Here is a 16,460-nt window from a genome sequence, read left to right on the forward strand (position 1 = left end):
AAACTTGGAGATCAGTAGAGCATTTAGCAATTAAAGAGCCAGGTGTTAAGACCAAAACTGAGCTAAAAGGAAAGTGACTGAAATTCATGAGGTCACCAAAACAAATAACTTTACCCAGTCGATAATATGTAAAATGTTTTTGTGTTGTTCAGCTTGTTGTGAGTTCCCCAAGTGGCTAAAAGATTAATGCAGCTGCAAAGTTCAATGTTAGGTTCAATACATTGTGACCCAAATGTTAATCAGCCTCAGTGGTGAAATGCTCTGCGTGAAGTGATGTTTCTCAGGGTAAACGTTGGATCACGTCCTCCCCCTGTTAGCCACCACCTCTGTTGTGCCCTGTACAGTCCCCTGGTAAACACTCTTGTTGTGGGAGAGAGATGGATGATTTTGATGAGCACATTTATTATTCAGGCCTCACTCAGTATGTCTGAAGAGGGACAACAGGACAGGAGTGCAGGGAGGAAGAGAAAGGGCTGTGGTTACTAATGAGGCTTTATCACAATGATACAACCTTCCTCATGCATCTTTCATATAAAGATCCGCACGAGTACACAAACACAACGGGTGTGTGATGCATTGTTGCGTGTTCTGGCATTAATGATGTGTATCATCGCTATGAGGTGGCGAGACTCTGCAGGCTGACTGTGAATTTGTGGGTTATGAATTTGTCTGGACAAGCACTTCAGCACTTCATATCATAGAAAGTGTTTCATGTTATGTCAAAATCTATTACTGCAATTGAATGCTTATTTTAATACTTCAATCAAGAGCATCTTGTTAAACAGGTTTTAGAAATTCAGATATTTACATAGAAGGAAATACATAAATACATTTGATTATTACATTGTGGGAAAATATTTACATTGTGTACAATAATACAATGTCCAACTTCTCAAATTATAAACCTGCAGAAAATATAATAATATTTAATTATTACAGTTGTTCCATCTCAGTAGTTTCTAACTTGGCTGTCCGTACTATGGCACTCGGCCACAAATCCACTGGCTCCTATTGAAGATGCAAATCTTTAAAATTGCTCACACTTCTGAGAAAGGTTTTGTAAAACATATCAACACTTCAGTTTTTAGAAGAAGTTGCTCATAAATGACTAAATGTTACATCTGAAAAATATTTTCACTAGTGGACTAATATACATTTGGTGCATTGATTAACATTTATCAAACCAGGGCACAATGTGTTTACCTCAAATTAAAGTACAGTATGTATTTGTGCAGCACCAGTTGCATGATTAGAAGTGTATTTAACACTGGTTTAGGACTGATACAACACTAGAAAGTATGATAAATATTTCCAATACTTTCTGGTGGAGTAGATTGACTTACTCACTGTTCATACTCCAGACATTTTACCTGCTGTATTCAGGTCTCCACTGTAAAGTAAAGAAATTTCAGACTTTTGTTAATGCTCTATTGGACTATTAATGTGTCTCCACTGGGTATTCCTCTCTGGTGCTCACAGTATGTTAACAGCAGAACGCCTGCTCCTAATACAGAGCTATTGTACAACTGTGCCCTTAGTTCAGTTTCCCACAAGTGTACGGTACACAGATACAGAAAAGCAGAGTGAATTCACTGCTTCAGGAGATCACAGTCCTCATGACAGAAAGGCTAGGTTTTTCTTGTGTAATAAAGACCAGTGTTTAGTATCACTAGCTGGAGAGTTTAAAAGTTGTCCAGGGCCAGCTTTAAAACTTTCTGTTCATCTTGTATCACAAGGGCATGTTTAACATGTTTCCTACTCGACAGGGTTTCGGAGACTTGTCATATCAGTGAGAACAAGGTTCCGGTAGCTACGTTCCAGTCCTTCCATGAACTCCAGGTAGTTGTTGACCTTGAATCCCTGTATTGGCTCCTCCTGCAGGTGAAAAGGAAACAGTATGGTACCATATTAAAGGGCACTCCAAAAAGTTTACCCATTAAAGTTAAGATTTGTCCCTTCAACCTGGGTATGGTGACTCTATGGCTAGGGCTAATTTTGCTATCACTGCCATCAAATTTACTTTTAAATGGCAACCGATTATTCTGAGCTCTCCCAGAGAGGCACACAATTTCAGTGAAATCATTTTCATACTCATCTCTGAGAAGAAATAAAACCAAATTCAAAATATAACCATCTGGGGCAGCCATTAAGGCTAACTGTACCGCAATTTTGGGGCAATTTGCTGGCTGAACTGATCATGCAGTCAGACTTCCACCAGCACCATACTCGCTTTATGTGGTGGAAGAACTTCTACTCAGTGTCCAGCACAAAATCCATAGTTTAGGTTTCATAGCTGCAGTGATAGAATCATGTTTGTCAGGTAGGGGGTCTACAATTCTGCACAAAGGAGATAGTGTCTTTCCTTTATTACTACCCATGAAATATACATAACTTTCTGCATCTATGTTTCTGTACTCTATAGATGTAAAGATTACAGCTGTATGTGATAATGGAAAATGATTATTAAGTGAGCAAAATCTCAACTGCTCACTATAAAGAAAACTAGTATGAGCCTGTTGAGCTCGTAGCAGTGAATGGGTGAACAAGGGAGTGATTTCAGACACAGCCCCTGTCTCTCTTCTGCCACCTACTTTATTCCAGTGCAATACTAAAACGCTGTAACTTTAAAATACACCAGGCAATCAAAACTTTCCAAAGTACTATAAAAAATAAACAGCACTACGCCAGCACTTTTTTTTTTAACAAACAGGTAATGAAGTGTTGCATGTTAGAAAAGTAACAGTGTTTGCATAGATCTTTACCACCCAGGTACAAGTAACAAGACGTCATAGTATGAACCAACTGTCTTTAAGACACGTATCAGACCAGACCAGGCAAAAGTGTGTTTTATTTGGCTCATTTGCTCAGTCAGGATTTTAATTTCAGCTGCCATATTTACTGCCTGCGCTTCACTACGCATTTGTCATGACAACATCCAGACTCATGGGCAATGCAAACACTGCAGCAAAGCAAATAACTAACTGCTGTGCATTATGATGTTGCACCCAGTCGACAAACTGCATTCAGACTAACAATAAAGCAAACGCCAGGACTGAAACCCCTACTATTATCCAGACCAAGATCTGTACAGTTTAATGATGACGTAATTTGTTGGTAACTTTCATCACTATGCAGAATGTGTTGAATCTAATTACAGGTTAATTTTTGCAGGTAAATATGACAGCTGAGAACACAGCAGATAAGGATGGAGACTCATCCTTGCAATTTAGTTTAGTTTTTACAAAGATAAATACAAACATTCCTGGCATGAAGCTCTCATGAGTGGTTCCCAACCAGGGACCAGATGCATTGGCATGACCAGGTATTTATAAAATAATGTTTTGTGAGAATTCATGCTGCAAACTGGGCCTACAGTTTTTAGAGCCGACTGTGAATGTAATGAAACGTAAAAGTTTAATATAAAATGTGAGGTGAATTTTATAGTAAAACATGTTCAGATGTTTTGCCAAATTGTTACAGTGTTATTACTCTACACAGCAAGCTCTAAAATTTTAATGTGTTAATGTCTGAGTGAAATGTTCTGGAGCTTTAATACAAAACCATGTGCCAGTGTTAATTGTTGAGTTTAAATATTTTCATGCTCTAAATGTGACAAAAGCTGTTTAATACTACATGATGTATAGGTCACCAGTATTTTTGACATTATTAGGTAATTAATGCATTAATTACCTTGGTAGGTATTGGTGCCATTTATACTCAGCATCCTGATTTGCACAGAGGGTAAAATTAAAGGTATATGAGCTATGTCTTCAGTGTGAGTGAGCCATTTGCACCACTGCAGTTGTTAATTGCAAAGATTTATGTTGTGTTGATCAGTGCGACTTTTCAATTGGCATTCTGATTGGTTAGTAAATTTAAGTTGACACAGCAGTCACATTGTGAGACAGTCATCCTAAGTTTCATACAGTGAGATGTAGGACCACCATTTCAGCATGTCAAATTCAGGGACAGTAAGTGAAAAAATTAGCAGTTCAAAATGTCTCTACTCATTGACAAGGGCTCAATAAATTATGGTTATTGGAATAATGTATCACTAAACACTGTACCCTGCTGCATATGGTGCTGCAGAGCTGCATTATGTTAATGTTTTGGCTCATCTATACACAACTGACAATTCTTTGTGAATGCTGTACTGTAAAATGAAATATTTAGATTTCTGGTTGCTTTTGTGTTAGTATCAGACATAAAACATCTATTTTATTGTCGCAGCCAGACTCAGAGCGACTGTAACAAGTAATTTCCCTTTTCAAGTTTTCATTTAGATGAAATATAGATACACCCCCCAGTGAGACAGGATGAGTGCAAAAGGGTGCAAATGTGTGTCACTATTAAAACAAATAAATAATAATAATACCATATCTGTCAGTAAACTACTTCCTTCACATTGTTCCCACAGAGAGAGACAGAGGAGAAGAGGAGAGACAAGGCTGTCGGACGCAAATCATCATGTCTAAGACAAAACAGTTCAGCTCAGGACGTGGATTGGGTAAGTTTCTCTCTCTCTCACACATACGGTCTCAAAGCTGTCTCTTGCAGCAGTATCTCATGCTGCAGCTCATTAGAACAGCTTCCTCAGATAAAGCCTCTGTAACTGATCTTTTATTCACAAAAACTGTCAGTGGCATGGTGATGTTCACACCAGAGCTATCAGCAAAGATAGATTGAAATGCTTAATAAGTAATGACGATGACTGCTTCATGTCAAGTCGTGTCTCATTCCCAATGCTGGTGTCTGATGTTTCTTTTAGAATTAGTAGAAGTCTACTTCTTGGAGATTGTGACTTTAGACCTTTGGTAAAATTTGAGGCCACTGTTTAATGCAGCATTCATCAAACTAATTCATCAAAACTTATTTCAAACAATGATCAACTTTCAGAAACCTTTTAATTGTATGCTTTTGGCAATATACACTAGAGTGGGAGAGATAAAAATCCAGACATTTGAGCCAAAAAATACTAATTAAAATCGCTTTGCTAACAAATAAATTGTGTATTTTCGACTCTAATTTCTATACCTTAGATTTTTTATTTAAAAAGATTATGTTCCTAATTTCTAAAACTGTAATGAGTGCCACTTGAAAGACATCTTCTTTGTTATAAGTCATTGCGCTAAAGGCTGAAACAGGTAACCTCCAAGGAGATCAGAAAGAAAATAATAGAAAAACATTAAATGTTATTAGACCATCTTTAGGCAGTTTGATGTCTCTAATATTAAGCAAATGTTAAGAAGTTTAAGGTCCATGGGACAGTAGCCAACCTCACTGGACATGTAAGACTGAACAGAAGGATGGTGCGAATGATACATAAAAAGCCATGGGCGACTTCCAAAGAGATACGAATCAAAGGTCAAAGTACATCAGGGCCTGAACACACTATTAGTTGCTTTTTTTGAGCCACAGTGGCGGTCTCCTTTGGAGAGGAAACACAACAGGAGTGGGTCACACTAGGTAAAGTAAAGAAGTAGTATTTCTACTTGGAGTATTTTTAGAGATCGCGCATATTATCGCGCTACACAGTTTGCATTCAAGTGATTTCAAACAATTGACATTTTAGTTTTAATAACTCAAATCTGTCTTTTTGAGATATATGATATAGATACTGTATATACAAATCACCTTGAGGAAGACCTGCAGCTCCTGAGACTGTGTACGCTGCAGAATGTGAGGCTGCAGGTGTTTGAATATGGCCACGCACAGGTAAACTTGGTAATCAGAACCCATCACAACACAGGTGCAAATGTAGTGGCAGATCTCTTTCCAGTCCAGATAGTTCCAGAAACACTGAGTCAGCCAGTGGAGACACATCTGTGAAGAGAAAGATCAAGGGAATAAACCGAATTCCTCCATGTTTCTCAAAACCACAGTACATGTTAAATACAAGTGAGGTAAAGGGACAGTCATCCCACTTATAATCTAAAGGATCTACTTGAGGCATCTGACAAGTAATACATATAATATAATTAATTTTAAAATGAAATATGTCACCTCCCTCAGTCTTATCAATCTTCATATTGCATCTATCACATAGAGAAACATTAATTTTCATTAATGAAAAAAAGAAACTGTTCCATGTCATAGTTTTCACCTTAGTGTAATCGGATAAAAGAAAACAGCAAGCTGGGTGTTGTGGATCAGGAAGCCAACTGCAGTGTGTCTGTGTTAAATATTACACACTGTGTCCACCAACCCGTGAAATTATATCAGTTATATAAGAGGTATAACAAGAACCAACCATGAACTTCTCTTTAGTTACCCTGACTTTTACATTGTTCACCAGTTGAACTAGAAGTAATGCTAAATGATACAGGGTTCACAAATATTAGTCATTAGAGAATCTCAGAAAACCTTATCCTGGAAGAGATCAGTCTCAGAAGTAATGTTAGAAATGTTTCATAGGATGAAGCTGATGACTATAAGTCTGGCGGCTGTGTAGCGATATTCACTTCTGAATGTTTTTCAGACTTTTTCTTCTAACCAATTTCAGTTTAATTAGTAAGTTTTGCAGACTGATTTTGCTCTAAAGGCCTGCTTCCTTTGCTGTATCAGCTTTTCTAACTAATTATTCCTGTAAAGAGCTTTACTTTGAGAATTTCTGCAGGTGACAAGACTCAATGTTGTACTGAAAGTGGGAGATGTACATGGTGAAAAGGTAAGGTAAGAGGACGGTCCCAGGTGGTGCTCCTGTGCTGCCTATCACCCACTGTGACTTACAGACTCGCTGCTGTACAAACTGTGGTCTGTCAGTCAGGTAGTCAGTAATCCAGGAAGCTGTGGAGGAGTCGACCTGCATCTCCAGGAGGTTCTCTCTCAGCAGGACAAGCTGGTTTGTATTAAAGGCACTGGAGAATTCAAAAAACATGAACCTCACAGTGCTGCCTGCTCTGTCCAGGTGTGAGAGAGCTCTCTGGAGTATGTATATGATGGCATCAACAATACTCCAAACTGGGGATGATAGTAGTGTGTCCACCTGAAGCCTCAAATGGGTCAGTAATAGTCTCTTCAGAAGGGGGGGTGATGGCAGGATCCAACACTGCACTGGAAACGTGATGGTTACTGTCCTTGTGTATGGATGAGGGGAATGGAGAGGCTAAGTGTCTCACAGATGAGGATGAGGATGAGGAAGAGGAAGGGGTGTTTGGGGGGTCTACTGTAAAGCTGTAGAGGTTGTTTAACTTGTAAGACTTGCATATCTTAATCTGTAACAAATTGCAATCCATTCAGTATTTTTAAGGCTTTCCAAATTACTTAACCTCATGATCAACAAACATACTAAGATTTATCCTCTGTGCACCATGAACATCTTTTCCAAATTTCACCAACACTGTGATCTTCTGTTCCTTATTGAGATTTGACTACAATAACTATCTCTAAAAGTAGCTTCACACCTTGATATCCAGATTTCTAAACATTTAAAGAACAACAAAGTGCAGACACTGGGTTTTAGTAACTAATTGCCATGCCAGTAATTATCTACTGTGCTCTATATTAACAACTCCCCTTACAGTACTCTTCCTAAACATACATTATCTTGCACTGATCAGTTAAACTAATGAAAATACTGAATAAATCTAATTTGTGTGTTGTAATAAAAACTAGGAACAGCTGGGTTCACAATGTTTTTTTAAACCATCAGGCAGAAAAACAAGTACACATACTGTACTTTTTGTTATTAGAAGTCCCTTCAAGGTCTTTCCAAGAGCAGCTTTTTTCCTTGGTGGCAATATGTGCTTCGCACTGCCATTAGTGTTCTTATGAGCTGAAACACAGAGTCAAATTTGAGTGTGATTGTATTCTCACAGTATTTTTTTACTTTATTTTCCTTCTGCCATAAATAGGCTTTCAGAGTGACTATTAATCTGAGCGGGTCAGGTCACAATGGCAGAATCACTCATTCATTAGAATCTGCCTTTGTGTGTGAAACACTAAAATGTTCTGCAATAGAGCTGAATGGTGATTCAGAGTTAGTGCTCACTAGTTTTGAGTTTAGTCTTATGGTATGATCAAATAATGGCCATATTTTAAGTTTTTTTCTTTTTGAACCAAGTTATAATTCTAAGCAAAGAGAAATAAAAAGCTATTTAAATGACATTGGCATTCTTTTAAATTGGTTTTAACGCGTGCAAGCACAATAGTAAAACATTTCTTTTTCAGTGCAGTCAGATGTTTAAAATGTTTCTACATGTAATAATAATAATAATAATACATTTTATTTAAAGTGCCTTTTAAAACCCTCAAGGACATTGTACAATCATACATGTTTCTACATGTACCAAGTCCTTACACTCTTGTCCTGTTTCGTTTTGGCATTATACGCTGTCCTTTACCATTTATACTAATGTCATGTTTTATCAAAGGCCTTAAAGCTAACTGCCTATATATTGTGATGTCATGAATCATCGCAATTATAACATGTTTACATTGCTGTCAGTTTTTAGTGATTAATTTCACACTTTATTTACACTTGATTTATTTTTAAACTTGATAAATCTTAATGTAAAGTTCTGACAAAAAGCTACTGAATTGCTGTTTTCAATCTCTTAACGAGTTCTTGCTTTTCTCTGCTATACTTATCATCACTTTATCATATACGTAAACTGAATGTCTATTTTAGAATTCATAATTTGAGAAAAGAAGTGTCAAAATAATGAATATAACTAAAAATAATTTTTGTATTCTGTGTCTGTAATATGTGAAAAAATGTGATTAAAAACAACTTTTGAGCTTTATTTTAAAGTGTTATTCAGGATCTTCAAGATGGATGGAATAGATTTTAAATGTTGGCCACAGAACACATTTGCAAACAACTTCTACTGTATGAATGTCAGTGGTATATAATGCTTTATTTGCCACCGCTGCTGTGTCAGCTTCAAACCTTGTTAACATATATTTCCTTTTCTGACAAACAGGTGCCCATTATCACCTTGAAGAGCAGAGAGATGAGCTGCATGTTAACGTTTTACCCCACTCTGGAGACGTAAAGTTCACAACTTTGATGCAAATGTAGGGAGTCTTATGAGCACCCCTGCTGCCGTACATTATGTAAGCCTCAGCTGTCAACTGCCAAAACACAGAAGTCAGGATCAAACGTAAGAGGATTCAAGGTGAAAAACTTTTTTCTACCCCGTTGTTTATGAGAGAGAAGATTGTGTCAAAAGAATAAGTGCTGAAGAGCCCAGATATAACTTGCTGCTAACCTACTGCTGGTACTTAAAAAAAAAAAAAAAGAGGTAGGGTGGGTAGAGAGGGAGAGAAAGAGAGATATACTTGTAGTAACAGAAATGTTTAACTTATTCTAAATTTAAGGCCCACAGATATTCTCACACCAAATAGCTTTAAGTGATCTCTGTGTATGTTTCTGTACAGATGATACCTGAGATGGGGTGAAACCAGACATCCTGAAGGCAGAGTGAACCAGAGGAACTTCAGCTTTGAGCAGCATCTCCACATAGTGAGCTGTGCACCAGTAGACAGGAAGGATTCCAGATTCAGCTACTTCCACAGGAACATGGACCTGTCACAACGAGGACTAGGTATTTATCTCTACCTTGGACATTTTCAGTCTTACTAAAAATATCTATTATATTATTTGTACTACTAGCAGATATTCAAAGCAACAAGAGCAACATGCACCATGATCTGTGATCATTGCTGATAAGAAGATACAAACCACCTCTAACACACATCAGTACTGGAAAAAGAAACTGTTTTGTAAAATAATTCACATGTTCGCTCCTAAACATAGTGCTGCCTCTTAATTATCGGTGCCCTTTGTGTTTTCTGCGATATTGACTTTGTTGACCAAATTAACTTTCATAGGAAAAGGTCAATCTCAAGATCGATTTTTATGCTTCTTGTGAACAGGATATCACAAGAATTTCCAACTATTTGGAAAAAGCATCCTCAAATGTGTTAATACTTGTTATACAAGTAGTTAACAGGAGTCTGTCTGATATACTTTGTGCTAGGTAAAGTGCTAAATGGGAAACTTTCAATCTTAAGTCCACATCGACCTTGGTCCATCTGTTAAGTTTGAATTTTACATTGGCAAAGATAGGTTTAAACATTTCTGCAGCACTATACAAGGATGTTTTTGTTAACTATAGGGTTTAAAGGCTGAAAAAGAGGTTGTACACACACCCTGCGAATCTTAACAAACTGTGCAGCCCTGTGCCTGAAAAAGTCTCCAAGACCTGTCCCTGGTGGAAAACGACATTAACAATGTACCTAGAGTCCATATAAATCACGTAAAAGAAAACATGAGCATCTCTGAATGACACATACAAGCTTAAATTATGAGCAGATGAAAATATTGAGCAGCTGACTTCCTTTTTCAATGAAATTACACAGTATTTTCTTAGAAGCTATGGATGAAGAATACTATGTTGACTGATGCATGGCTAATGAGGAAAATGGTCTTTTACATTTTATGTGTGCTAAATTACTGCATATTTAAATCCTACCTAGTGTACCTTTGACTACACTGTAAGGAAACTGTATTTGCACATTGTTTTACTCACAGATGCATGTATCCTTGCAGGCCAAATAAAAGCAGAGACGAGCAGAGAAGAGAGGTTGCGTAACAAAGATAGAGACCGATCCATGTCTCCGGCCATGATGAGGAAAACTGTGGAGGCCAACCAGTCGTGGCCTGGATAACCGTCCTGCTGAGTGACTGGAGGACAGAGTTAAAGAGTGATAGCACTGATGGAAAACATACCAAGATCAATGATTTAAAGTCGTTGTAAAGGCAAACAAAGCTCCTCCATGAAACTGCATGTGGACTTGTCAGTCTGTAGAACAATGTTCATATTGCATATTGAAATAGGTGGAATTACTTCAGATGACACAATTTGTTAAATACATATTTCAAAGCTAGGATTTACTGATTTTTTTTCTCTGTTAAACAATTTGTAAAGATCCTCTTAAAGTGTTTTAGAGTATTTACTTTGTGTTAAATAAAGAATTACGCGAATTGAATGTTAACCGTCACTGATTCTCAACCACGGAGCAAATAAAGCTTTGACAGTTAATTAACCCTGACAGACCAGGCCATTATATCATAACAGAAAAGAACTGCCTCCTACAATACAGACAGGCAAGATTCAATACTCGCAGTCTAAATTTGTGAATTTATGAGATGCATGAGAGCATAGGAGCATAGAACTGACTGAATCTTGGTGTGTTTGCATGAGCCAGAAACCAGTAATGGTAAACAAGAAAATTATTTTTTTAAAACCAATGCCAAGCATGTTCTAAAATTAGTCGTAGTTGTGTAACACTACAAACATATTTGAAGTATTATAAAGTATAGTTTTTTTTAATAATTATATTGTATAATGTTTGTGTACTGTACAGTTACAATTGTTTAGACAAATATAAATCAGCTTATATCTATTGTACCATTTGTTTACCAAGCACAAAAGATCTTTTTTTTCATCTCAGGTCAAATGTCAGAGTGGTCTCAGTATCATTGCTCCTTTTAAAAAAGAAAACGTTAGTTGTCCACGTACAAATGAAACTTTCTGAAGGAGAGAGGAGGCTTATCACTTTCTATTCGGAACAGAAGACGGCTCAACTGTTCATGTAGACACAGATGAAGTAAGATAATCTGTACCGTGTTGACCAGATAGACATGGACACTATCTGTCAGCTCCTCACTGAGATAATGTGGCCCTAGCAGAACCCACTATTTTCAAGGGGAAGAAGCTAAAGCCTGCTTGTGTTGTTCATTAATGCACAGGATTTTGTGGAAAGGATACTGAGCTCTGAAGATGTTTTAACTCTTTGTGTGGACAAAAAGATCTTCACATGCTTCATCAGTACTGTCATGTTATGCACAGCATCATCTTTCAATAGCTTGAGGTAGTTGCCATATCTGTAGATAAAAGACAAAAAGGACATTATGAAGATCCCACTTATTTACTTCCATCAAGGGTTTTGTTTGCCCAACACTGATTTTGGGTGTTTAACCACATCAAATGAAACATGAGGAAAGTTTCTACATTCATAAATTACATTTTAATCTACTGTTGTTCAGTATCAAATCAAATCTCTTTTTCTACTGCATCAGAAAACAAAATAAAGCATATTACTGTGAAATTTATAACTTGATTGTGTTTATTTTTGTTGAGTCCATGTTTTTCGTTCAACTCATAATTGCCATCTTGTACATAATGTGCAAGTTCCAAATTCAGAGACAAAGAAATAATACTTGTTTCATGCAAAGAAACAAGTATTATCCCCAGAAGGACTCATCAAAACAATATTCAAGTCCAGCATAGTCAGAATTAACTCATCAAGTCTGACAATCTATGTCTAACAACTTTTAGTCCTCTAAGATGTGCTCAGTTGGTAGTGCTCACTTGTTGTGTCCTAATGATATCAAAAATGTGAACACAGCATTCAGTTTTTCTGAACTTCCTTTGAAAGTTTTCCGCTGCAAAGCTCCCTTCAGGGAAGGCGTAGAGGACAGCATTATATCCACTATGTAATGCAGCAGCAGGGTGTCATTGAAGACGAGAACGAGCAGTGTGAGAACACTAACAAGTCAGAGGGCCTACTTATGGAGAAATAAAAAACACATCAAGTATTATGCACACTGGCATCATTAAAGTGAAAACAGAGCAGCAGGAGGACACTTAAACACCTTTGTGATGGGTGGGGTTCAATACTAATGCAGAAGATGAGGGGAATAATGCACAGAATAATATTCCTGTGTATGCAGCAGCTTTATTTTCCGATCCCTGTAACAACAACCATCAAAGTGGTTTTTCAATGCAAAAAAATGTGTGGCCAGACCATCTCGTCTGGGCTTTCACAAAGATGTGGCTGCTAAACTGGGAAACGGCTAACATCTCCTGTAGTTGTGCTCTATTGGTTTTCTGTCTAAGAGCTGTTTTGTCTATTAGTTTAGCAATGGCCTTATCCCTTTTATTTTTGTTCCACATTTGCAGGTCCAAAAAATATATATTTTCCCTTAGATTGACACCAATATGTGGGTCTAGATGTATAAGTGATGTGTACAAAATATATGCACACTCCATTCTGCATCCATAAACTGGTATTTATAAAATTTCTATAACCCACACATACTAAGAACATGCTTACCACATTTTCGAGAAGTCAAATGTACATGTACACAACACACAAATGTGCATGTTAGTTGACCGATGAATGATGTAAAGTGAAAACCATACCCACTCCTCAGCATCAGCTGCACCCTGAGTTTATTACTACTTAACAAAGGTTAGGTTATCGAAGCTTAACATATAGCTGGCTGTAGAGTTTTGTTTTCATTCAGAGACTGAGGCCAAACAGGGTTGGGGTAAAACCCTAACAACTGATAACCCAAGTAGATCCTGGTAAAATAAACTTTTGCATTTCAGTAATAAGACTTGAGTACAGCAGGTTCTCCATCCTAGTTCGTCTCTATAGGACAACTGTGTTACATACCTGACACATGTGCTGATCCCCAGCTGTTCCACAGATGATAATACAACACTCTTCACACTCTCTTCTTCAGCTGTAAAACAAGGTGATTAAAGGAGAAAGGGGGTTATTATGAAACAAATTAATACCTATACACTAACAGTGTGTGTTACAATCACAATCATGGAGAATGTAAAAGCATGACAACAGTTTTAGAGCAGCTGTAATTTTGGTAACTAAGAAAAACACAATACAGAATACTGAGCCAGGAAAGTTTTAGATTCACATGCCACAGCTTTGAACAGACTTTGAACAGCTATCAGTCTTATAGCTGCTCTCATGGGCACTTAGCACCATTAAATGTGCATATTCATAAAAATATATTAGTTTGTGGAGTTAGAGTTGTAATTGTGTAAAGACAGCGATGAATGAAGCAATATCTGCAGGAAGAGTGATCTTTTGTTTTGGTAGATGTTTTAGCTACTTCCTGGCTTTGGGGACTACATTTGTGCTAATGGAGCCCTCGCCTTCGACAGTTTGTGGGTATGATAATGAGAAGATTTCAACAATTAATATAAATAGTGTTGTGACGGACTAATGGTGCAGATGTTATAATACAGTAGATGTAGTCTACATATCGAAGAGGTAATTCAACATCGTTACCACTGAAATCTCAAAGCTGAGCAATGTGGATTAATTACAGCCCATCAAATCTGGTATTAATTGAGAGGAAATCTCTTTTGATGAGAACATGAGGTAGTGCCAGGACAACTAGTTCTGTATTTGCCCTCTCACCGTTCTCTCCTGACATATTATCACCACTAAAAACCTCTTGCTGATGGCAATTATTGACTAATGGAGATGAATGCTCCCTTGTTGCATTTATTACCTCCCTTCTACTATCTCAAGAGTATTGTGCCACTGGAGTCTAGTTTGCAGTTTGTAATAAGTATAATAGCAACCATTTAACGTTTGTTAAAAGGACCCATTGTTGAACTGTGGCACAAGCAATATATCTCAGTTTAGACAGTTGAGAGTATTTGTTCTTAATTGCCAAGCAAAGTGACTGTAAAAGCCATGAAGAGAAATATCAGGAATCTGCTGTTCTAAGTTTTTTCCCCATTTCCAGAATCCCTACAATCCTCCTTGAGTTAGTTAAATTAAAACAAAAGTAATCTTAAAACTCAAGAAGGCTGCGGAATTAAGAGCTTAGGAGACTTAGGAGTCCTTGTTATGACTCACATGAATGAAAAACCCTTTAAGATGAGCACACAGTATCTACAAGGAGTTTTTTCTCCAATAATGGCATGTACTGTAACTCATCCACAAGTGTGTGCCGTCCTAAAAATAAATAGTAAATCGTGATCATTGACAGTCACAATTATTTTAGATAATGGGCTTGGGAACGACTGCTTGTCTTTAACAATATACTGTATTTTATAATGTGGATAATCTTAGTCCAAAATAATGCCAGTAAGTACAAACACTGTACATGTAACAAAAAAGTACAATATTTTTCCTCTGAAATGTAGTGAAGCAGAGTTATATGTATATTTGCATAAAGTGGAAAAACTCCAGTGAAGTATCCCAACATTTTATTTAATTATCATACATCATCACTAGACTCCACCACTGTAACCACTATTAATGGCTTCATTTTTAGGGCCTGTATGTATTATGGTATGGCTTTATAGTGCACTGTATTTAAATTATTGCTTTAATTAGATTTTCCCTGTATGTTAGCAGTATGTTTACAATATTCCAGAATATTTAACTACTTTAATGTTAGTTTTTCACTTGTGATTTAAAAACTTAAAAGTATATAATACAACTATGACACTTTCTTTAGCTATTCTATATTTTCTACTTTTTAGCAAGTTGCACCTTAAAACAAAAAAAAGAAGGTACATTAACTAAGGCAGATTGACAAGAAAAATCTATTTAAATAACAGTTCCTCATTTAGCGCAGATCGCTTTCTGATATGTTAGGATGTAACAGTCACATAAAAAGGAGCACTCTTTGTTTCCAGCCATCCAATTTCAACAGGCAGTTGAAATAAATGAGATTGCTGCAAGGCTGCCTTCAGCAGTCAGGGCCATAAAGGGTGAGGAGATACAACTCAGAACAGTGAACTGACAGAGGTTAATACTTGGCAAATGAGTCCGCTCTTTCAATACAATGGGAGCACTGAAGTAGGGCAGAATTGCTGAAGCTGTAGTCAACGTCAATCAAACAGAGGTGTCCACCACCCACTCCCCCACTGCGAGCCCAAACGTACTTGGCAGAATTCAACAAGAGTTTAACAGTTAACAGTATATGTCCGGAAATATGGTTTAAAAGATCCAACCAGATTCATCAAAAGTTCAACTGTTGGGCATTAATTATAATGGGTAACAAGGCTGGCTGATGTCTAAAAGAAAATGAATGTCAGAGTAGAAAAATAAACTTTGAAATATGTGAGTGAACTTAGTAGTATCATGTAAATAAGTCATCACAATAAACACTCAGAATTAAGATTCTTTATCAGTGCCCTGGAGGACATCTGCTTTTCTACTGATTGACTTAAAGAGACGGAACTGATGAAAGACATCCAACACTGTGGGGTAATATTTCAGTCTTCAGTGGGGAAAAAAAAGGACTAGTCGTTTTATCCTTGCTGAAAAATGCAATTTTTTTTATTATTCAATATTTAGACTGCATTTTTAGAAACATCGCAGACAGATCCTGCTTTTTAGTAGCTGACATCTTGCCACAAATGGCTGTCTACAAACTCATAACATCTGATCCACCTCTTTTCAGCTCTAGGAGTCTCTAGTTCTAGGCTATTTAGTGTCTGAATATGTAAACACATACATTCACAGCTTATTGACCCTACAAACACATTTTATACCATATTTATTATTCGAATAATAAAAGCCAATCCCAGCTGTCATTAGATGAATGATAAGGTACACACTGGACAGGTCTCCAGTCTATCTCAGGGCTGACATACAGTTTGTTTACATGCACTTAA

General features: G+C 37.0%; 1 protein-coding gene across 1 annotated transcript in view; it reads right to left on the bottom strand.

Annotated features, from left to right (window-relative positions):
• Window positions 1–794: 794 nt before the first annotated feature.
• The window catches only part of tbc1d32 (TBC1 domain family, member 32), a 54,541-nt gene continuing 38,875 nt past the window's right edge, over window positions 795–16,460 (bottom strand). The window contains exons 29-34 of the mRNA XM_026340671.1: window positions 13,471–13,540; window positions 11,778–11,893; window positions 10,536–10,690; window positions 9,389–9,529; window positions 5,635–5,823; window positions 795–1,875 (exon numbers count right to left, since the gene is read on the bottom strand). Of these exons, the coding sequence (XP_026196456.1) occupies window positions 1,756–1,875; window positions 5,635–5,823; window positions 9,389–9,529; window positions 10,536–10,690; window positions 11,778–11,893; window positions 13,471–13,540 (791 nt within the window). The 3' untranslated portion in view covers window positions 795–1,755. The remainder of the gene's footprint in view (window positions 1,876–5,634; window positions 5,824–9,388; window positions 9,530–10,535; window positions 10,691–11,777; window positions 11,894–13,470; window positions 13,541–16,460) is intronic.

Source organism: Anabas testudineus, chromosome 24 (assembly GCF_900324465.2).
Source record: "Anabas testudineus chromosome 24, fAnaTes1.2, whole genome shotgun sequence".
Classification (NCBI taxonomy): domain Eukaryota; kingdom Metazoa; phylum Chordata; class Actinopteri; order Anabantiformes; family Anabantidae; genus Anabas; species Anabas testudineus.